The 23,657-nt window shown below is 43.9% G+C and overlaps 1 protein-coding gene across 4 annotated transcripts in view; it reads left to right on the top strand.

Moving 5' to 3' along the window:
* LRRK2 (leucine rich repeat kinase 2) overlaps positions 1 to 23,657 on the top strand; it is a 546,702-nt gene that overhangs the window by 415,400 nt on the left and 107,645 nt on the right. For all 4 annotated transcript variants that reach the window (XM_073619682.1, XM_073619683.1, XM_073619681.1 and 1 more), the window contains 2 exons: positions 15,376 to 15,522; positions 15,683 to 15,783. In XM_073619682.1, coding sequence (XP_073475783.1) covers positions 15,376 to 15,522; positions 15,683 to 15,783 — 248 coding nt within the window. The remainder of the gene's footprint in view (positions 1 to 15,375; positions 15,523 to 15,682; positions 15,784 to 23,657) is intronic.

Genomic DNA, 23,657 nt, shown 5'->3' with positions numbered 1-23,657 from the left:
TATGTACATTTATTGGACACTTTGTATTTCTGATTTGTTGCATTATTTTTCTCCACCACCCCCTTCATTTATGTATTTGCTTGGTTAGCGCTGCAATATTTACCTTTCCGATTCTATATATGTTTGTCACATTTTTATGCAGCTGCTTGACATCCGAACCGCTTTTGGGTTTAGCGCAGTAATTATCCCAACTTCACTACTAATTCTAAAGCTCAACTGAACAACTGAAAACATTGAATTACTATCCTAGAAAAAATGCAGTCACAATATCTTACATTTCCTTTTCACTAAGTCTTCCTAGTACAGAAATTGCCATCAAACCACCTATGTACAGTAGGGCAAAAATATTAATCCATTTCACATAATCCAGAAGCTCATCATAACTCGCACTCCCTGCTGACTGTATACCACTGCTCCCACCCAGATACCTTTGATCCACTCTGCAGCCTGCTGCCAATCCATGGTATTTGCAACTAGTGCTTGAGATTGCTTACCAGCCATAAAAAAAAAAAAAAAAAAAAATTGTAAGAATTGTCGTATTGGTATTTTTAGCACCCAGAGTCTGTGTAATTTTGTAAGGAAATATACAGCTATGCTTTGGATAATCTGATTGTTTGCTTATTTGTTGCTGCAGTTTGTAAATATGCATTACTCTTTAGGGTGGTTGCTGCTGCGGGAACGCTCCTGTTCCTGCAGCCACAATCACCCCCGCACAGAAAAATGAGCTGCCACTCAGGAGATGTGTGTACAATTAATCCTAGTGGCACCCACATGCACTGGAAATCGCAGAGCAGTTTTCCTGCACTAGAAACCGCCCTGCACTATGCGGTTTCCCTGCGGCCGCTTTTTCTAAAAAAGGTGCAGTGGATACAGCAGTCCATTCAAATGAATGGGCTGCTGTGCATGAGCAATGCAGCCACAGGGAAATCGCACAAGTGTAACCCTAGCCTTACACTGCCTTTTTTGATTAGCTTGTTATTTATATCAACCTAAAGATAACTGGTCAATTGTCAACACCTTAAAAAATTCATTGAAATACACAGGGAGTGTGTATTATGCCCTGTTCTGTTACTCAGTGATGGACCCCTTCTCGTTTGCAGGCGCTCACTTTGGCACTAGGTGCAATGTTTGAGTTAGCAACAGGGTCCTGTACAGGTACAGGTCCAGGGCCGTGGTCCATCACAATGGAACCCAGTCCCTGAAGGCCTTTTTGGGGGTATGCCCACCATGATGGATGAAGCCTGGACTTTATTTGCAGTCCAGTGTCATAAACAGGTAAGACTGGTTCACCTTGTATCTGACTATTAAAATTCAACAACTCCGAGCTCAGTCTTGGGTGAATGACCAGATGTTTCATCATATCACTGGTCACACACTTTAACACCGCTTCTGCCTAGAGTTCTTATAAGGGAACTCAGGCATTCCCTCCCACCGTTTGCCATGTGCATTCGCTGCAGGGCACTTTAGACCTGGGTTACCATGTATTACTACTGAACATGCATACCCCATTTCCCACACTCTGCTCTGTGATTACCCACAGGGGAATGCCTTCACTTGGAGCTGTAGCAGAGACCAGCATCCATATCTAGTTCTAGTTCAGGCATGAATTTTCTGCATCTGTGTCACAATTCCTTGGACAGATTATGGTCTTAATAAAACCACCTATGTCCAGGGCTCATAAATGCCCTGCCTTTTCTCCTACTTTCATTTCTCAACCAGATTGGGTATGCCTGTGATGGACGCCCCAAAATCAGAAGAAAACAAGAATGTTACTGGGGAATGTTGGAGGCAGCTGCAGAAGATTACTCTCCCCCACGTAGCCACTAAATTGAAGGAGTGTCACGCAACATGCTAGCTAACATTGATAAGCTCATTGCTTCTGTCGGCAAAAGCCTTGGCATTGTGTAAATTTACTTTCTTCCATCTCGCCATGCTCCTTTGGGCACAAAGAGATGTACAAAAACTTTGAAAACTGTTTCTGTTCATGAACAGATAGTATGTGCAGTATATAATGATTGGGTCAGTCCTGAAAGGATTTTCACTCCCCCCTAAAATCTTTGCTGAAAAATACAGAGTGGGAAAAGAATTTGCAAAGAAATTTGCTATTCCTGTGGTAGAACCTGCCATCTCTGTTCTAAAACATCCCACTGTACCTATTGAACATCTCCTTTCAAAGATTCTGCTAATCAAAAATTTGAGATGCTTAAAAAAGTTCTCTTTTTAACTTGGCAGGCCCAGCGCTGCAACCAGTTCTCGCTGCTATTTATGTGTTTCAAACTGGACTAGAACAATGAATAACCAATATGACCTTGTTTTTCAGGAATGTGCTAATTCAGAGCAATTACAAAAATTGCTGCCTTCTCTTCTTTTTTGCCTAGATGCCTTGATACATGTCAAATTGTCAAAAGACAATTCAGCTGCTCCAGGTCTAAAACTGGGTGATCAATTTCAACAAATCTGTACCCCAGTCTTCACCTAAAAAACTTGGGTCTGATCCTGGATACATCCCAAGCAAAAGTCTTTACTTCCAAAAAAGAAATTTCTCTCTATAAGGTCTCAACAACTAAGATCCAACAGAAATCCCACAGTGAGATTCGCTATGAGAGTTCTGGGTCTAATGGTTCCCTCCTCCGAGACAGTACTTTTCACTCATTTCCACTCAAGAACTTTCCAGCAAAACATTCTGTCAGCCTGGAAAACGCAGGCTCTCCCCCTGAATATAGCCATGCTCCTATCCAGGCAAATAAGAACTTCCTTGTCTTTGTGAATCACCACCCAAGCTCTAACAGTGGAAAAATCTTTCCTTACCTACATGTGCAAAGTTATTACACCAGACGCAAGAGACAAAACAAGCAGTTAACCCATTCAGTGCAGGCACAGCCCCACTGCATGGAAGAATTCTTTTAATTTTTTTTTGCCCAGAGTTCTTCAGTCCTTCAGAGGCTGCATTTTAAACCTGTTAGATACAGTGCCTTGAAAAAGTATTCATACCCCTTAAAATTTTAAACATTTTGTCATGTTACAACCAAAAACTTAAATGTGTTTTTTATTGGGATTTTATGTGATAGACCAACACAAAGTGGCACATAATTGTGAAGTGGAAGGAAAATTATAAATGGTTTTCAAATCTTTTTTTACAAATAAATATCTGAAAAGTGTGGTGTGCATTAGTATTCAGACCCCTTTACTCTGATACTCCTAATTAAAATCTAGTGGAACCAATTGCCTTCAGAATTAGTAATTAGAGTCCACCTGTGTGTAATTGAATCTTTGTATAAATACAGCTGTTCTGTGAATCCCTCAGAGGTTTGTTAGAGAACCTTAGTGAACAAACAGCATCACAAAGGTCAAGGAACACACCAGACAGGTCAGGGATAAAGTTGTGGAGAAGTTTAAAGCAGGGTTAGTTTATAAAAAAAATATCCCAAGCTTTGAACATCTCACAGAGCACTGTTTAACCACTTCAGCCCCGGAAGGATTTACCCCCTTCCTGACCAGAGCACTTTTTACAACTTGGCACTGCGTCGCTTTAACTGCTAATTGCGCGGTCATGCAATGCTGTAACCAAACGAAATTTGCGTCCTTTTCTTCCCACAAATAGAGCTTTCTTTTGATGGTATTTGATCACCTCTGCCGTTTTTTTTTGCGCTATACACGGAAAAAGACCGAAAATTTTGAAAAAAAATGATATTTTCTACTTTTTGTTCTAAAAAAAATCCAATAAACTCAATTTTAGTCATACATTTAGGCCAAAATGTATTTGGCCACATGTCTTTGGTAAAAAAAATGTCAATAAGTGTATATTTATTGGTTTGCGCAAAAGTTATAGCGCCTACAAACTAGGGTACATTTTCTGGAATTTACACAGTCTTTAATTTATGACTGCCTATGTCATTTCTTGAGGTGCTAAAATGACAGGGCAGTACAAAACCCCCACAAATGACCCCATTTTGGAAAGTAGACACCCCAAGGAAATTGCTGAGAGGCATGTTGAGCCCATTGAATATTCATTTTTTTTGTCCCAAGTGATTGAATAATGAAAAAAAAAAAAAAAAAAAAAAAAAATTACAAAAAGTTGTCACTAAATGATATATTGCTCACACAGGCCATGGGCATATGTGGAATTGCACCCCAAAATACATTTAGCTGCTTCTCCTGAGTATGGGGATACCACATGTGTGGGACTTTTTGGGAGCCTAGCCGCATACGGGGCCCCGAAAACCAATCACTGCCTTCAGGATTTCTAAGGGCGTACATTTTTGATTTTACTCCTCACTACCTATCACAGTTTTGAAGGCCATAAAATGCCCAGATGGCACAAACCCCCCCCAAATGACCCCATTTTGGAAAGTAGACACCCCAAGCTATTTGCTGAGAGGCATGTTGAGTCCATGGAATATTTTATATTTTGACACAAGTTGCGGGAAAGTGACAATTTATTTATTTTTTTATTTTTTTTTTTCACAAAGTTGTCACTAAATGATATATTGCTCACACAGGTCATGGGCATATGTGGAATTGCACCCCAAAATACATTCTGCTGCTTCTCTTGAGTACGGGGATACCACATGTGTGGGACTTTTTAGGAGCCTAGCCGCGTACGGGACCCCGAAAACCAATCACCGCCTTCAGGATTTCTAAGGGTGTACATTTTTGATTTCACTCTTCACTGCCTATCACAGTTTCGGAGGCCATGGAATGCCCAGGTGGCACAAACCCCCCCCAAATGACCCCATTTTGGAAAGTAGACACCCCAAGCTATTTGCTGAGAGGCATGGTGAGTATTTTGCAGCTCTCATTTGTTTTTGAAAATGAAGAAAGACAAAAAAAAAAATTTTTTTTTTCTTTTTTTAATTTTCAAAACTTTGTGACAAAAAGTGAGGTCTGCAAAATACTCACTATACCTCTCAGCAAATAGCTTGGGGTGTCTACTTTCCAAAATGGGGTCATTTGGGGGGGGTTTGTGCCACCTGGGCATTCCATGGCCTCCGAGACTGTGATAGGCAGTGAAGAGTGAAATCAAAAATTTACGCCCTTAGAAAGCCTGAAGGCGGTGCTTGGTTTTCGGGGTCCCATACGTGGCTAGGCTCCCAAAAAGTCTCACACATGTGGTATCCCCGTACTCAGGAGAAGCAACAGAATGTATTTTGGGGTGTAATTTCACATATTCCCATTGCATGTTTAAGCAATATATCATTTAGTGACAACTTTGTGCAAAAAAAAAAAAAAAAAATAATAATTTGTCTCTTTCCCGCAACTTGTGTCACAATATAAAATATTCCATGGACTCGACATGCCTCTCAGCAAATAGCTTGGGGTGTCTACTTTCCAAAATGGGGTCATTTGGGGGGGGTTTGAACTGTCCTGGCATTTTATGCACAACATTTAGAAGCTTATGTCACACATCATCCACTCTTCTAACCACTTGAAGACAAAGCCCTTTCTGACACTTTTTGATTACATGAAAAAATTATTTTTTTTTGCAAGAAAATTACTTTGAACCCCCACACATTATATATTTTTTTAAAGCAAATGCCCTACAGATTAAAATGGTGGGTGTTTAATTTTTTTTTTTCACACAGTATTTGCGCAGCGATTTTTCAAACGCATTTTTTGGGGAAAAAACACACTTTTTTACATTTTAATGCACTAAAACACACTATATTGCCCAAATGTTTGATGAAATAAAAAAGATGATCTTAGGCCGAGTACATGGATACCAAACATGACATGCTTTACAATTGCGCACAAACGTGCAGTGACAACAAAATAAATACATTTTTAAAAGCCTTTAAAAGCCTTTACAGGTTACCACTTTAGATTTACAGAGGAGGTCTACTGCTAAAATTACTGCCCTCGATCTGACCGTCGCGGTGATACCTCACATGCATGGTGCAATTGCTGTTTACATTTGATGCCAGACCGACGCTTGCGTTCGCCTTAGCGCGAGAGCAGGGGGGACAGGGGTGCTTTTTTTTTTTTTTTTTTTTTTTTTTTCTTTATTATTTTTTTGCTTTTTTATCTTATTTTAAAACTGTTCCTTTCATTTTTTTTTTTTTTAATCATTTTTATTGTTATCTCAGGGAATGTAAATATCCCCTATGATAGCAATAGGTAGTGACAGGTACTCTTTTTTGAAAAAATTGGGGTCTATTAGACCCTAGATTTCTCCTCTGCCCTCAAAGCATCTGACCACACCAAGATAGGTATGATAAAATGCTTTCCCAATTTCCCAATGGCGCTATTTACATCCGGCGAAATCTAAGTCATAAAATGCTCGTAGCTTCCGGTTTCTTAGGCCATAGAGATGTTTGGAGCCACTCTGGTCTCTGATCAGCTCTATGGTCAGCTGGCTGAATCACCGGCTGCATTCTCAGGTTCCCTGTTGAGACAGGAGAGCCAGAGAAAAACACGGAAGACGGTGGGGGGGGGGGGCATTCTTTCCCATTGCTTGTAAAAGCAGTCTAGAGGCTAATTAGCCGCTAGGATTGCTTCTACATGAAAGCCGACCGCTGGCTGAAAAGAATGATACCAAGATGATACCTAAACCTGCAAGCATCATTCTGGTATAACCACTCAAAGTCGTGAATGCTGTACCTGAAGACAAAAAAATGGTTAACAATAAAGCACAGTAAACGGTAAAGTATAAATAATTACATACCTGAAAAACAAACATGATAAAACATAATAACAATAAAACATTGCAGAATAGAATACAGTAAAAAAGAGCAGAACAATAGAGAGAGAATAAAGAGAGAGAGAACAATAAAACGACAACTATTATTTTTTATTTTATATTTTTGTTTGTGTTTTTTTTTTTTTTTTTTTTTTTACACTTTTTTTGTAACTGTAACTTTTATAACTGTAACCGGTTCCAGGTTCGGGTCTCTCAAAATGCGATGGCATCTTGGGAGACCCTGTGAAAGTGTGCCTAGTCTGTGGAATGCTGTACCCTACGCTAATACTCAGCTAGTGAATGGTAGCGTTCAAAACATTCACCAATGCAAAGACCAGGATTGTCAGGACAGGAGGGACAATAATAGTGGGTGTCACGCCTATATCCGCGCTTGCTGCAGACACAACATCTTTTTTGGGGGGGTTCGTTGGGTAGGGGTACTCGGGAGGACATAAAAATGCCTCTCATGCAGCCGACTGCATTTGGTTGGGGATGTGAATGGGGGAAGTACGGGCGCTGCAGAAGTGGTGGGTTCCCAATTAGGATTGGCGAATGCACCAGGAAGGGCACTATGGGCATGACGGGCCTGTGTTTGTCTTCTTGGTGGCAGCGGGACACTATTTGTGCTTGCCACCTCACCAGCTTGAACTGCACTTATGGGACTCGCCACGTCACCAAGTGTTACTGCAGTGCTGGTTTGACTACGACCGGGGTGTACTAGGCCGCTGGCGCTTGCCAGTTCACCAAAACGCTACCAAAAAAACTGTTAACGATCGCAGGGATCAGGCCTGACTCTGCGAACGCTGCAGTTATGCATTTAGTGTTTTGTAAGTGACAGTGATCGATCGATACTGCACTTGGGTGGGCTGGGCTGGGCCGGGCGGAGGGGCAAAACGCAGGTGCTAGCAGGTATCTGGGCTGATCCCGCTAACACTGCGTTTTTGGGAACCCTAAACTGCTGGGGACGCCAGTATAGATCTGATCGGATCAGATATTGATCAGTTCAGATACTATACCACTAAGGGAGGTGTACAGTGCGTGCGTGGGTGTTAGCGCTACTGGCACTAACCTGACGCTGCCTGGGGCTGGTGCTTGCCATTTCACCAAAATGCTACCAAAAAAACTGTTAGCGATCGCAGGGATCAGGCCTGACTCTGCGAACGCTGCAGTTATGCGTTTAGTGTTTTGTAAGTGACAGTGATCGATCGATACTGCACTTGGGTGGGCTGGGCCGAGCTGGGCGGAGGGGCAAAACGCAGGTGCTAGCAGGTATCTGGGCTGATCCCGCTAACACTGTGTTTTTGGGAACCCTAAACTGCTGGGGACGCTAGTATAGATCTGATCGGATCAGATATTGATCTGTACAGATACTATACCACTAAGGGAGGCGTATGCTGCGTGCGTGGGTGTTAGCGGTACTGGCGCTTATCTGACGCTGCCTGGGGCGACGCATATCACCGCCAGGCGATCAGGGGGCTAAATCTTTATTCGGTAATAAACGGCGGGTGCCCTGACATTATAAAAAATAAACAAACTAACCAGCGTCACCCGTAACGGTTATACAGTGATCAGTGGTGAAAGGGTTAACTAGGGGGCAATCAAGGGGTTAAAACATTTATTAGATAGTATATGGGGGTCCCTGTCGCTATAAAACTCTGACGGCGAACCTAAATATTTACGTCCCTAACTAGCATCACCAGCGACACTAATACAGCGATCAGAAAAATGATCGCTTAGCGACACTGGTGACAGGGGGTGATCAAGGGGTTAAAACTTTATTAGGGGGGGTTAGGGGGGTACCCTAGACCTACAGGGGGCCTAACACTCACTGCCCTGACACTGTAACTGTCACAAACTGACACCAATACAGTAATCAGAAAAAAAAAAAAAAACCTGCTTGGTGTCAGTTTGTGACAGGGGGGGGGGGGTGATTGGGGGGGGATCGGGGGGCGATCGGGGGGGGGATCGGGGTGTTTAGTGTGCCTGGCATGTTCTACTGTGTGTGTAGTGTGTTGGTGCACTTACATTGCAGTCTTCTCTCCTCGGCCCGGAACGGAAAATACCGAGCCGAGGAGAGATGACATCATTTCCTCTGCCTCTGTGTACAATACAGAGGCAGGGAAATGATCCCATTGGCTGAGAGCGATCGCGAGGGGGGGGCCACGAATGGATGGCCTCCCCCTCACCTCCGATCGCCGTGGGAGATTTGCCGACCGCCGCAGGCACCGGGGGGGGGTCCGATCGGACCCCCCACCCGCGGGCAGGCAAGGACGTACATACACGTCCTTTTGCCTGCCCGTGCCGCTCTGTCGACGTATATAGTCGTGCGGCGGTCGGCAAGTGGTTAATCCATAATCCGGAAATAGAAAGAGTATGACACAACTGCAAACCTACCAAGACATGGCTGTCCACCTAAATTGACAGGCCGGCAAGGAGGGCATTAACCAGGGAAGAAGCCAAGAGGCCTATGGTAACTCTGGAGGAGCTGCAGAGATCCACAGCTTAGATGGGAGAATCTGTCCACGGGACAACTATTAGTCATGCACGCCACAAATCTGGCCTTTATGGAGGAGTGGCCAGACGAAAGCAATTGTTGAAAGAAAGCCATAAGAAGTCCCGTATGCAGTTTGCAAGAAGCCATGTGGGGGGGACACAGCAAACATGTGGAAGAAGGTGCTCTGGTCAGATGAGACCAAAATGGAACTTTTTGGCCTAAAAGCAAAACGCTTTGTGTGGCAGAAAAACGAACACTATACATCACCCTGAACACACCATCCCCACCGTGAAACATGTCGGTGGCAGCAGCATGTTGTGTGGATGCTTTTCATCAGCAGGGACGGGGAAGCTGGTCAGAGTTAATGGGAAGATGGGTGGAGCCAAATACAGGACAATCTTAGAAGAAAACCTGTTATGCCGCGTACACACAGGCAGACTTTTCGACCGGACTGGTCCGACGGACTTACGGATGGACATTTGAACGGACGTGCCTACACACGATCACACCAAAGTCCGACGGATTCGTACGTGATGACATTCGACTGGACTAAAATAAGGAAGTTGATAGCCGGTAGCCAATAGCTGCCCTAGAGTGGGTTTTCGTCCATCGGACTAGCATACAGATGAGCGGATTTTTCGACCGAACTCGAGTCTGCTGGAGGTCCGATGGAGCCCACACACTGTCGGTTTGTCCGCCGGATTCGGTCCGTCGGACCAGTCCGGTTGAAAAGTCCGCCCGTGTGTACACGGCATTAGAGTCTGCAAAAGACTTGAGACTGGGGCTGAGGTTCACCTTCCAGCAGGACAACAACCCTAAACATACAGCCAGAGCTACAATGGAATGGTTTAGATCAAAGCATATGTGTGTGTTAGAATGGCCCAGTCAATGTCCAGACCTAAATCCGATTGAGAATCTGTGGCAAGACTTGAAATTGCCATTCACAGATGCTCTCTATCCAATCTAACAGAGCTAGAGCTATTTTGCAAAGAAGAATGGGCAAAAATTTCACTCTCTAGATTTGCAAAGCTGGTAGAGACATCCCCAAAAAGACTTGCAGCACTAATTTCAGCGAAAGGTGGTTCTACAAAGTATTGACATTTACATTTTTGGTTGTACCATGACAAAATATGTAAAATTTCAAGGGGAATCAATACTTTTGCAAGGCACTGTACATGTCTTTGGTAAAAAAAAAAAAAAAAAAATTACAGTAAATGTATATTGATTAGTTTGCATGACATTTATAGTGTCTACAAACAATGGTACATATACTATTTTTTTTTTTTTTTCGTACTTTTAATGGTGGTGATTAGCGACTTACAGTGGGACTGCAATAGTGTGGCAGGCAATCTGACACAAGATAATGCTAGGGGGGAACTGACTAACTGACACTGACCTTACCAGTGACACTAATACAGTGATCAGTGCTAATAATATACACCATCACTGTACTAATTACACTGGCTGGGAAGGGGATAACATCTAGGGCGATCGATAGGATAAAGGGGTTGTAAACCTACGGAAAAACACCTGGCAATGACCGGCCCCCCCAGTCCCCCTCGTTTTACTTATCTGAGCCCTAAAACTTGACCCACGGGAATGCACTGTCTCTCTGCCTGGGGTTCTCGGCTCTTGATTGGATAGATTGATAGCAGCGCAGCCATTGGCTCCCACTGCTGTTAATCAAATTCGATGATGCGGGCGGCAGGGCCGAGTCCTGCATTTGACCTCTATGGACGCCGAATGCTGGACTTGGGGATGTGTGCCCGCAAGGTAACCCCCCGGGAAGAGCGCTTCTCCCAGGGGGTTATCTGATGTGGGGAAGAGCCGCCAAGGGACACCTCTATGGACGCCGAATGCTGGACTCGGGGATGTGTGCCTGCAAGGTAACCACCCGGGAAGAGCGCTTCTCCCAGGTTGTTATCTGATGTGGGGAGGAGCCGCGAGAGCCACCGAGGGACCCCAGACTAGGAGGTTCAGGGCCACTCTGTGCAAAACGAGCTGCACAGTGGAGGTAAGTATGATATGTTTGTTTTTTTTAAAAAAAACGAACCCTTACAATCACTTTAACTGTGTGCCTAACAATGTTTACTATGTGTACTGTGTTTTGTTTTTACTAAGCAATTTGCCAGAACATCTTTGATGTTTGTAGAGAGCCTTGTGTTGTTTACCAACAAAGGGCCCTCTTCTGTCATTCACGATAAATCATTGGCTGGGACCCACTGATTGGCTTGTGTTGTAGCAAATAACAGCACAGCCGGGGTGGCAGGCGGTGTGCTCTCTACCCTGAAATGCAAATCATGTATATTTACGTGATCCTGCGCAGCTGAGCTGCCCTGTTGCAGTAAAGCTACAGGAGGAGGTTGGCAAGTTGTTACTTTTTAAAATTTTTCAAGCATTAAAAATTATATTCTAATTATACATTCTTAAACCATTGGTTATATGCAACTACCTTCAGGCACTGACAAAAAAACACCATATAACCCTGCCCACTCTGTTATGTTTTTTTGCTAGCATCCTTAGGTGATTGATCTGTTCTACTCTGGACATTTTTTTTCCCTTTGTAACCATTACATTTCTTACCTTTTATCAAAATGTATCAAAATTTGACTGCTTACTTCCCTGGGTTATCTAGCAGTTTCCAGATCAGGTACTCTTGGTGTGTAACTTGGGGGCCATACCCAGACCTCACTGAGTGGGGCTGGTCTGTAATTTTTGCTTTGGTACTGGATTCTGCATCAGACGCTCACCTTGGCATGTAGTGTAACTAGTGTAGTTAACCGCAGGGTGCTATACAGATCCAGGGCTTTGATTCATGTCTATGGGTCTCAGACCCTAAAGATTCCTTTGGGGGTATGCCCACCATGACAGGGCCAAGTCTGGACCTCTAGTAGGCCCAGCATCATGGATTAAGTAAGATGAAGTTTCCCTGTCTATTTACCGTATATACTCGAGTATAAGTCGTTCCGAGTATAAGTCGAGGCCCTAATTTACCACAAAAAAATGGGAAAAACGTAGTGACCCGAGTATAAGACGAGGGTAAGAAATGCACAGCTACTGTAAGTGGAAAAGAGGGTGAACGATGCCCATTTGCATGCCTCACTGTGCCCATTTGCAGCCATAGGTCCCCCGAACTTCAAACTCGGTAGTTAAGGGTTCCTAGATGCCCCCTAGCTGCAGCCAAAATTTGGGGTCTCTGAACCCAAAGGGTCCCGAAATGACATTGCTGCAGATGGACACAGTTGACCGATTTTGGGGCCCCGTATCTCGGGGCCACTTAGTGCTAAGAACCCCAAATTTGGTGTACAAACTCAGTGGAACTAGCACCATAAAATGTCCAAAGCTGGGGTTTCTAGCACCAAGTGTCCCCGAGATACAGGGCCCCAAAAATCGGTTCAGAAAATGTCAAGCACTTTTCTGCAGCAGAGAATTACATTTTCCAAACCGGGTTTGGGGCCACGTATCTCGGGGCCACTTGGTCCTAGGAACCCCAGCTTTAGATATGTTGTGGTACCAGTTCCACTGGGTTTGCACACCAAAGTGGCCCTGAAATACGGGGCCCCAAATTCGGTTCGGAAAATGACATTTTTTGCTGCAGAAAAGTGCTTGACTCGAGTATAAGTCTAGGGGGCACTTTCAGCACAAAAAAATGTGCTGAAAAACTCGACTTATACCCGAGTATATACGGTACTCTGATTCCTGGCTTTTCCTAACTCAGTACGCTCTATGTAGCACCTTATGCAGTTCTATAGGCAGAGTATTTTAAATGTCTCTTCTAAGGGTCAGATTAGCTCTGAATTCCTGCCATTATCTGGATCCACCACTATTTCAGGTCTCAATCATCTACTTCCTTTGTGTCTAGGGAGGATTTCTCTGCAGTCATTTTTGGACTGTGAGATCCTCTCTCAGGTGTTCTCACTGGCCTGGAATGCCTGGGGTACAAACATTGGCGCTCTCCATAGCAACCTCAGGGAATCTCTGGGTCCAGTGCTGTCTCAGACACAGAAGTGATTGGTGGGCTTCCTGACATATGTGGGTAGCTCTAACCTTAAGTTACCACTACTAGAATCTTCTCCTAAGGTCAGTGTTTTGGGTCCTGGCGTCTGGCAAAAAGTCCTTCTCAGTGCACTCTCATTTACAAGAAGTGATGTATGCCAGTTTTCACAACCAGAATGGTTTGCTTACCGGTACTCCCTGAAAATAGATTTCTATAAAAAAAATTGGGCTCTTTGGCTGTTGACCCAGCTTTTTTCTATCCATATTTAAATGACCCTGATCATTCCTGTTGATTATGTCCCAGTCTTCAAAGATACCATGGATCTGAGGTTGGAGGCCTCCCTAACTCATCCCTCTGTCTGGTGGGAGCGGCTCTGTAGCCTGCTGTGGCTAAAGTGGGAGTTTTCCAAGCCCTTAAAGTCTGTGCAAAGCAGGTGCTCTGTCCAATCTGGAATATCCTTCCTTTTGCAGCTCCTGGAGGATTTTAACCGCTTGCCGACCAACCACCATCATTATACTGCGGCAGGTCGGCACGATCCCACGAGCCGTCGTAGCTGTACGTCGGCTCCTTTAAGCAGCACCCGCTGCACTGCGGGGGTGCCGATGCGCGTGGCCGATGGTCGCAATGACCACCGGCTACGCGCAAACACGGCCATAAAAGTCAGAACAGGGATGCGTGTGTATTTGTGTAAACACACAAATTCATGTTCTGTGAGGAGAGACAGATTGTGAGTTCCTACTAGCTAGGAACAACGATCTGTCATCTCCTCTACTCAGTCCCATCCCCCTACAGTTGGAACACACACGAGGGAACACAGTTAACCCCTTGATCGCCCCCTAGTGTTAACCCATTCCCTGCCAGTGACATTTACACAGTAATCAGTGCATTTTTATAGCACTGATCGCTGTATAATTTGTCAGTGGTCCCAAAAATGTGTTAAAAGTGTCCGACCTGTCCGCCATAATGTTGCAGTCCCGATAAAAATCGCAGATCGCCGCCATTACTAGTAAAAAAAAAAAAAATAATAAAAATGCCATAAATCTTTACCATATTTTTTAGACGCTATAACTTTTGCGCAAACCAATCAATATACACTTATTACGATTTTTATTACCAAAAATATGTAAAAGAATATATATCGGGCTAAACTGAGGAAAAAATTTGCTTTTTAAAAAAAAAAAATTGGGGATATTTATTATAGTAAAAAGTACAAAATATTGTGGGTTTTTTCCAAAATTGTCGCTTTTTTGTTTATAGAGCAAAAAAAAAAAATAAAAATGCAGAGATGATTAAATACCACCAAAAGAAAGCTCTATTTGTGGGGAAAAAAGGACGTTAATTTTGTTTGGGTACAGCGTCGCACGACCGTTGTCAGTTAAAACAACGCAGTGGCGTATAGCAAAAAATGGCTTGGTCATTGAGCAGCCAAATCTTCCGGGGCTGAAGTGGTTAAAAGAGCCCTGAATTTCTCAGGGAATGACTTGGAAGATTCATTGAGGCAGCTTTCATGTCTGTCCACAAAACTCAAATATTAATAAGTGGAACAGGCTGCTGTTTGAGCATGAATGCTTTTTCAGACCATCCTTGGATGCCTATGTTCTGAAGGTCACTATAAGAAGGCGAAGGTGACAGATCAGAAACTAGTAAGTCCCAGGAGGATTATTTTTGTAAGAAACCAGCTTCGAGCTCCAAACAAAGGCCCACTTCCCCGTTTCTGAAGAACTAAACTCCCAAGTTCTCCGGTTCCAGAGGCAAATCTCCAGAGGCTTATAACCCCTGTCAGTTTGTTTTTTTTCCATCTGCGTCCCATCAGGGAGATTTCCCTTCTCTTCCTGTCCCCTTGCCAAAACAGAAAGTGAGGGAAAATCTTTCCAAAATGAGAGAAAACCCTGGTTGTCATCAGAACTAGTGGCCCCAATAGATGCTTTACCCTCTATTACTGTTCTGGTGACAACCCAAAATTTGGGGTTTTTTCTTTAATTTTCACTCTTGGTAATAACAGTAAATGGTACAAATAGAGAGGGTGACTCTCCATAACAAAGCCACAGACAGCAATAAAAACCTGACAGGTGTTCTAATCTCTCTCCACACCCAAACCTAAAAAATGTTTTGCCTTTAGGTATACTGTACTTCAATCGTAAAACTAATATACTGTAAGCAATCTTTTATAAACATAATTGCAGTGCAATGTTTTATTTTACATAACAGGAGACTTGCTAGTAAATCCTGAAGATCCGAGGTCTACAATTCCTATTTCTCAGATTGCGCCTGACCTTGTTTTGGCTGATTTGCCCAGAAATATTATGTTAAACAGCGAGGAGTTGAAATTTGAGCAATCTGCTGAGTTTTTACTGGGTAAGTGTCCTTTTTGCTTTTTATTATTTTTTTTTTTTTGTTTTTTTTAAGACGGACTGCATTGTTCTTACTTTTTTCCTTCTTCTTTTTTTTTTTTCCTCTTCTAATTTATGTTAAGATTTTTGACCCATTTATATAAAAGAACTGTCTTTTGTTACAGGTGACGGAGGTTTTGGATCTGTTTATAGAGCTGTATATAAAGACAAAGATGTGGCTGTTAAAATTTTTAACAAGCATACGTCCCCAAGACTCTTGAGACAGGTACTTCCTGTAGTGTTTGAGTAGTATGACTCCTTTTTTTTAATTTCTGACATTTAAAATTAGTGCAATATTTATTTAGTGACTGCTAAAGGCTTTTGTGCAAAACAAAGCCATTCAAGTCAGTGTAAAACTGCTTTTTGGTAAATGCTACATTTTATTTGATCAATTAGCAACCAGTTTCAGTATCTGTTGTATTTTGTATATGCACCCTGACAGATCTTCAGCTGCATTTTACAGGCCTGTATTTTCCATTTATATGCACCATTAAGAGCTTCTTTCACGCAGTTGTCTGGGGAAGGGGCGGTAAAAATAGGCAGGTGAGCTGCAGTTTTCTCGCTCACCTAAATGTTCAACAACAGCTGGGGGAGGCCATTCACATGCCGTGTCTGATTCTTTTACTGCGACATGCGTAGTGGATAGGCGGCACCATCTGTCAAAGTCAGCTAATAAAGTCAATGGGGCTGCGCTGCAACCGTTAATGGTTGCAGCTTATTAGCCAAAAAAAGCCCCCCCCCCCCCCAAAAAAAAAAACTTAAGTATATATTTGAAAATGTATATTTCTGAAGTCTGTATTTGTTCAGATATGTTTGCTATAATTTATGACATGTGTTGGTCAAGGATTTATATATGTCAGATTGTTTGTTTGAATTAAGACCTTGAGGTTGCTTTCCAGTGTAATGGGATTATAGATTTCGCTGCATTTAGTAGGTGTATAGTTAACAACTTTTTAAAATATTTTCTAAGAGGAATGTTGGACATGTGTATTGGGGAGAAGATGGAGATGAAATAATTTTTTGTTTCTGCGATAAGATTAATCAAATGCAAGCAGGGGATCGCCATCATGTTTAGGTCATAATAATGGATTTTTATTTCCAGTGGAAATTCTGGGTTCTCTGCAGTTGGTGTTAAAGGGGTTGATGCATTCACCTTGGTGCATTCTATGCATTAAGGTGAAAAACCTTCTGCAGTGCTACAATACATACTCATCCATCCATCCATCCATACTCAGCCATGCATTCCCATCCATCCATCCATACTCAGCCATACATACGCATCCATCCTCAGCCATACATACTCATCTATCCATCCATACTCAGCCATACATACTCATCCATCCATACTGAGCCATACATACTCATCCATCCATACTCAGCCAGCCATCCCTAATCAGCACTACTCACCCATGCTCATCCATCCATCCATACTCAGCAATACTCATCCATCCATGCTCAGCCGTACCCAGCCATACTCAGCCGTACTCAGTAGTACTCAGCCATACCCAGCTATCCACCCATACTCAGCAATACATACTCATCCATCCATACTCAGCCATACATACTCATCCATCCACCCTCAGCCATACATACTCATCCATCCATCCATCCATACTCAGCCATACATACTCATCCATCCACCCTCAGCCATACATACTCATCCATCCATTCATTCATACTCAGCCATGCATATCCATCCATCCTCATCCATCCATCCATCCATACTCAGCCATACATACTCATCCATCCATCCATCCATACTCAGCCAGCCATCCCTAATCAGCAATACTCATCCATGCGCATCCATCCATACTCATCCACCATCCATGCTCAGCCGTACTCAGCCATACCCAGCAATACTCAGCTGTACTCATCCATCCACCCATAATCAGCAATACATACTCATCCATCCATCCTTACTCAGCCATACATACCCATCCATCCATCCTTACTCAGCCATACATGCCCATCCATCCATCCATACTCAGCCATACATACTCATCCATCCATCCATACTCAGCCATACATACTCATCCATCCATCCATACTCCTCCATCCATCCATCCATACTCAGCCAGCCATCCCTAATCAGCAATACTCATCCATGCTCCTCCATCCATCCATACTCAGCAATACTCATCCATCCATCCATGCTCAGCCATACCCAGCAATACTCAGCCGTACTCAGCCATACCCAGCAATATTCAGCCATACCCAGCAATACCCAGTCGTACTCAGCCATACCCAGCAATACTCAGTGATACCCAGTCATACTCAGCTGTACCCAACCGTACTCAGCAGTACCATCCATACAAAGCCATACTCAGCCGTACCCAGCCATCCCATCCATACTCAGCCGTACCCCGCCGTACTCAGCCATACTCATTCATGCTCAGTCATCCCATCAATACTCAGCCATCCCCATCTACGGCTCATCCATCCACATCCACGGCTCATCCAACCCCATTCATGCTCATCCATGCCACTACAGTGCCTCACAAAAGTGTAATAGGTAGTCAAATTAGATTAGAAACTTATGCCCCTAGAACACCTGACGGTGCTCCCTGCATGTTGGGTCTCTCTGTGGCCAGGCTGTGTAAAAGTCTCACATGTGGTATCGCCATACTCAGGAGGAGTAGGAGAATCTATTTTGGGGTGTAATTTTTGGTATGTACATGTGTTAGAAATATTGTAAAAAAAGGACAACTTTGTGTAAAAAAAAAAAAAGTGTTTTCATTTTCTTTACACATTTTCCAAAAACTTGGAGAAAAAAATTACATGTTCGAATAACTCATTATAAAAGAATGTAAAAATGAATCCGTGCAGTGGGTATAAGTACAGATAAAATATAGAACTCCTGCCTCTACAGGTACAATTTCACCTGAGTGGAGTGTGCTAGAATGAATATAAAAACAAATTTAGGTATGGCGCTGTTCCAGTTAGGTGAGTATTTGATAATAGAACCACTACGTTGCCCCTATGTAGTCTCCCAAACTAGATGTAGAAAGTTGGAGGGTTTAGAAGGTGTATATTATAAATTAGCAGCTGATGCCTTGATGCTGATGTGTGTGTATACACATTTAGCAGGGTGTGGTGCTAGAAACTAATGGTGTCCAAGGGAAAAATGTGTGTTACAACCTCTGGCAACTAGTTTACGGTGGATCCTAAAAGTGTATCTGGGTTGTGTTGCAACCTCTGGTGGCTGCTTAGCAGTGTAATTTCAGTGCCAGAAGGGGTGCTCCAGCATATAAATATAACTGATTACAAGATTGTGTCCTCTTATTTGACAAAGTGACTTGTGCTGAGAAAGAACCAGTCCTTATTGAAAGACAATATTGTTTAAAAGGTCTTCTTCTTCAAGTACTGGCTTGGTGATAGTGCTTCTTAATCGTGCTCCTAATGTGCATACACTCACCGAATAGCCTCGCCCCTGCAGGGGTATTGCGCGGTCACAGTATCTGCCACTGTGTAGCAACCCTTGGCAGCTCTGGTCTGTGCTTTTAATGTTGTCTAACGACTTTTAATATGTTCAACATGTGAAAGAGAAGGGATGCCCATAGTGTAAAACCGTTTTAAAAAGCTTTATTTTGTAAGTAAGCAAAGATGGTACTCATATTTTAAAAGATTTATATAAGCATGAAAAGATCAATGAGTAGTGATTGTAGCAATCGGTCAAGCTAGCTAAAGGCTGGACACTTCTGTGCGGTGACCATACGGGGGAGTTCTGTGCTAGCTGTGGGTGATTGCAAAATGTACTATTTTTGCTTGTGTCTGTTTTTTACCTGTATGATGGCGCACTACGGTGCGCAATTTCGCCTTGGTTCACCATGGTGCACGTGCGTTCGCAAGAGCGCCGCTTGGCTCAGCAGTTTGTTTGGCGGCCATGGCGCACACAAATTTGCTGTACACATGCGCTGTAGCTTTTATCTGGGTGCACGAAGATTCGCATTGTACGCAAATACAGTCACGCCCACTCACCGGGACCGCGCACATGCGTGCGTACGCACGCATAGAACCTTTCGGCGCACACCCAGCTTATTTAAGCTGTGGTGCTTCCAGAAGGCAGCTGTGGGACACAGAGCAGGCTCTGAACAGACGCTTGCAGTGGTTCATTTCGACTTACCTGGGTCACGTGAGTCAACAGGTGTTTCTTGGCATGCGAAGGGCGTTTAGCAGGATTGTTACATAGGGGCTTGGTGAGCCCTATTAAAGGGTCTCCCTTTTGAGGTGTTTGCGGCATTGAATGTCTTCCAAAAAGAGGAGTGGGACTAACACTACAGGGAAGGGCACACCTACGTCATCAGTAGTTCCTGATAAAGCTAGTTGTATCCCTAGTGTTATATCCCCTGAAAGATCAGGGGCTCCTGGGCAATCTGAGCCGTTGCGCCTATCTGGTATTGCGCCTACAGTCAATGCTGCTGCCTCACCCTTTATCACTAAGGATGAACTGCCCTCAGCCCTAGCTGGGTTAGAGCACAGGATTTTCCGGCATGATTCCCTCCATCCCGCATGGTGGCAGGAAGCGTGACAGATCCCCCTCCCCGGAGTCTCCTCGTCTGGAGCAGGAATGGGTTGAGGATGGGGAAGAGCTTAAAGCTCAGGATTCGGTAGAGTGCCCGGCAGATGAGTCTGCTTCCGAGCAATCTGGACAAGAAGATATCCACTCGATGTCTGCCTCTCAGTCGCAGAGGTTTTTGATCCAGACTCTGACCAAAATGGTTCGTTCTGCCTTTAAGTTGCCTCTTGCAGAGGTGACTGAGCCCCTCTGGTCCTTTTTGGGATTTCTGAGACCTTGTCAGGTCGCACAGACTTTTCCCGTGTCTTGCACTGAGGAGAGGCTTCCGTCAGGCCACTCTGCCATAAAGCCCCGACTGGTGGAGGGCTGCAGTGATGGTTGACTTTCTACAACTTTCTCCCATCTCCCGACTGCATCTCTGGAGCTCAGCCACAGTGATCTTTGGGTTCTTCTTTACCTCTCTCACCAAGGCTCTTCTCCCCCGATAGCTCAGTTTGGCCGGACGGACAGCTCTAGGAAGGGTTCTGGTCGTTCCAAACGTTTTCCATTTAACTATTATGGAGGCCACTGTGCTCTTAGGAACCTTAAGTGCAGCAGAAATTTTTTTGTAACCTTGGGCAGATCTGTGCCTTGCCACAATTCTCTCTCTCAGCTCTCCAGGCAGTTCCTTTGACCTCAGGATTCTCATTTGCTCTGACATTCACTGTGAGCTGTAAGGTCTTATATAGACAAGTGTGTGGCTTTCCTAATCAAGTCCAATCAGTATAATCAAACACAGCTGGACTCAAATGAAGGTGTAGAACCATCTCAAGGATGATCAGAAGAAATGGACAGCACCCGAGTTAAATATGAATGTCACAGCAAATGGTCTGAATACTTAGGACCATGCGATATTTCAGTTTTTCTTTTTTAATAAATCTGCAAAAATGTCAACAATTTTGTGTTTTTCTGTCAATATGTGGGGTGCTGTGTGTACATTAGTGAGGAAAAAAATGAACTTAAATGATTTTAGCAAATGGCTGCAATAAAACAAAGAGTGAAAAATTTAAGGGGGTCTGAATACTTTCCGTCCCCACTATATATAATGTTTGAGGGTTCTATGTAATTTTCTAACAAAAAATGCGGATTTTAACTTGTAAGCAACAAATGTCAGAAATAAGCTTAGGCATGAAAGGGTTCAAATTAAGCCCTCATGCGGTGTACTGTCATCGCTGACAGGCTTTCATCTTTACCCGGTCTTCCTTCCGGGTTAGCAGGGTCTGGCTGTTTGAATAGCTGAGTCGCAATGATGTCACTTCTGTGCATAGGGGACACGGCCGTAGTGCAACATCACCAACTGCTACTAAATTAGCTCCTAAATGGTTCACGTTTACTGTATCTACTGTACCTTATTATAGGCGTACCTGTAGGTATAAATAAAAAAGCTGACTTTACTGCCACTTTTAACAGTGGGTAAAAAAAAAGTAAAGGAAAAGTAAATGAACACAAGAGACGTTCAAATCAATTCAATATTTGGTATAACCACCCTTTGTCTTCAAACAACATTAAAGGGTTTGTAAACCCTTGTGGTTTTTCACCTTATGCATTCTATGCATCAAGGTGAAAAACCTTCTGTAGTGTTGCAGCCCCCCCGAGCCCCGCTTATACTTACCTGAGCCCTGTAATTCCCACACCGGGAGCGAGCACACCAGCTCCGTCCAGCGTCTCATGTCCTGATTGGATAGATTGATAGCAGCGCAGCCATTGACTCCCGCTGCTGTCAATCATATCCAATGACGTGGGGGGCGGTACCGAGTCCCGCTTTCTTTGTCAATAGACCCAGAGGCAGGACTCGGGAGCGCGCGCACGGGTGTCCACCATAGGGGAAAAGGGTGGACACCCGTGTCCAACGTGGGCACTCAATGCGGGGAGTAGCCACCAGCGCTGCTGAGGGACCCTAGAAAAGGAGGATCGGGGTCACTCTATGCAAAACGAACTGCACAGTGAAGGTAAGTATGACATGCTTGTTATTTTTTTTTTAAAGTGTGAGAGTTTAGTAACCCTTTAATTGAGGACACCATTGATCCCAACATAATTACCAACACCATGCTTCACTGTTGCCTGCAGACACTCGGTATTGTACCACTCTCCAGCCCTTCCCAAACAAATTGCCTCCTACTACAGCCAAATATTTCAAATTTTGACTCATCAGTCTAGAGAACCTGCTATTTTTCTGTACCCCATTGCCTATGTTTTCATGCATAGTTGAGTCACTTTTTCATAAAGACCACTTCTGGCCAGAATTTTCTGGACAGTAGATGGGTGTACCTGGGCCCCACTGGTTTCTGCCAGTTCTGTGCTGATGGCACTGCTGGACATCTTCCATTGATGATGGGAAGTAAGCATGATGTGTCTTTTATCTACTGCATTAGGTTTTCTTAGCCAACCACTGCATCTACGGTCCTCAACATTGCCAATGTCCTCAATGCTGGGAAACACAGGCAGATACATATCCATCATGCCATACCATCAGGGAGGCGTATGATTGGCCCCATATTTATTCTGCAGCAAGGCAACGACCCCAAACATACATCCAATGTTATTAAGAACTATCTTCAGTGTAAAGAATAACAAGGAGTCCTGAAAGTAATGGTTTGGCCCCCACAGAGCCCTGATCTCAACATCATTGAGTCTGTCTGGGATTACATAAAGAGACCAAAATATTTGAGGCAGCCTACTGTACATCCACAAAAGATCTGTGGTTAGTTCTCTAAGGCTGGGTTCACACCATTGCCGCATCCGCAGGGGTCTGGTGCGTGCTGGTTCACCGTTTCAGGTCCGATTTCAGCCTGAATTTTGGGCTGAATTCGGACTTGAAATGGACCAAAAAAAGCACACTTTTTTCCTGCAAAATGCATCAGACCCGCTGCGTAGATATGTGAATCGGATCCATAGAGAGCCAGTCACATTCTCCTACTTTGCGAATTGGATGCGGGAAAATTTGCATAGGTATGAACCTAGCCTAAGATGTTTGGAAACCACCTGTACAAACAAATGGCAACTGGCCTCACCTATAACTGGCCTGCGCAGCAAGGAGCACATGGAAGGGCGACGCATGTAAAACAAAACCAAAGAAAATTCTAAGCTCAACTTCCTGACCAGCCTGCAACCAACCGAATTAACCTGTCTAATGCCTCGTACACACAAGCGGACTTTACAGCAGACTTTGCCCGGCGGATGGGATTTCGTTGGACAATTCGATCGTGTGTGGGCTCCAGCGGACTTTGTTTTCTCAAAAGTTGGACGGACTTAGATTTGAAACATGTTTTAAATCTATCTGTCGAACTCGAGTCTGGTCAAAAAGTCAGCTCGTCTGTATGCTAGTTCGGACAAAAAGCCACGCTAGGGCAGCTATTGGCTACTGGCTATGAATTTCCTTGTTTTAGTCCAGTCGTACGTCATCACGTACGAATTCGACGGACTTTGGTGGATTGTGTGTAGGCAAGTCCGTTCATTCGGAAAGTCCATCATAAAGTCAGTCGAAAAGTCCGCCGAGCAAAGTCTGCCGTAAAGTCCGCTCGTGTGTACGCGGCATAACAGTATGC

Source organism: Aquarana catesbeiana, linkage group LG03 (genome assembly GCF_042186555.1).
Source record: "Aquarana catesbeiana isolate 2022-GZ linkage group LG03, ASM4218655v1, whole genome shotgun sequence".
NCBI lineage: Eukaryota > Metazoa > Chordata > Amphibia > Anura > Ranidae > Aquarana > Aquarana catesbeiana.
The sequence above is the reverse complement of the archived record's forward strand: the minus strand, read 5'-3'. Positions and strand labels throughout refer to the sequence as shown.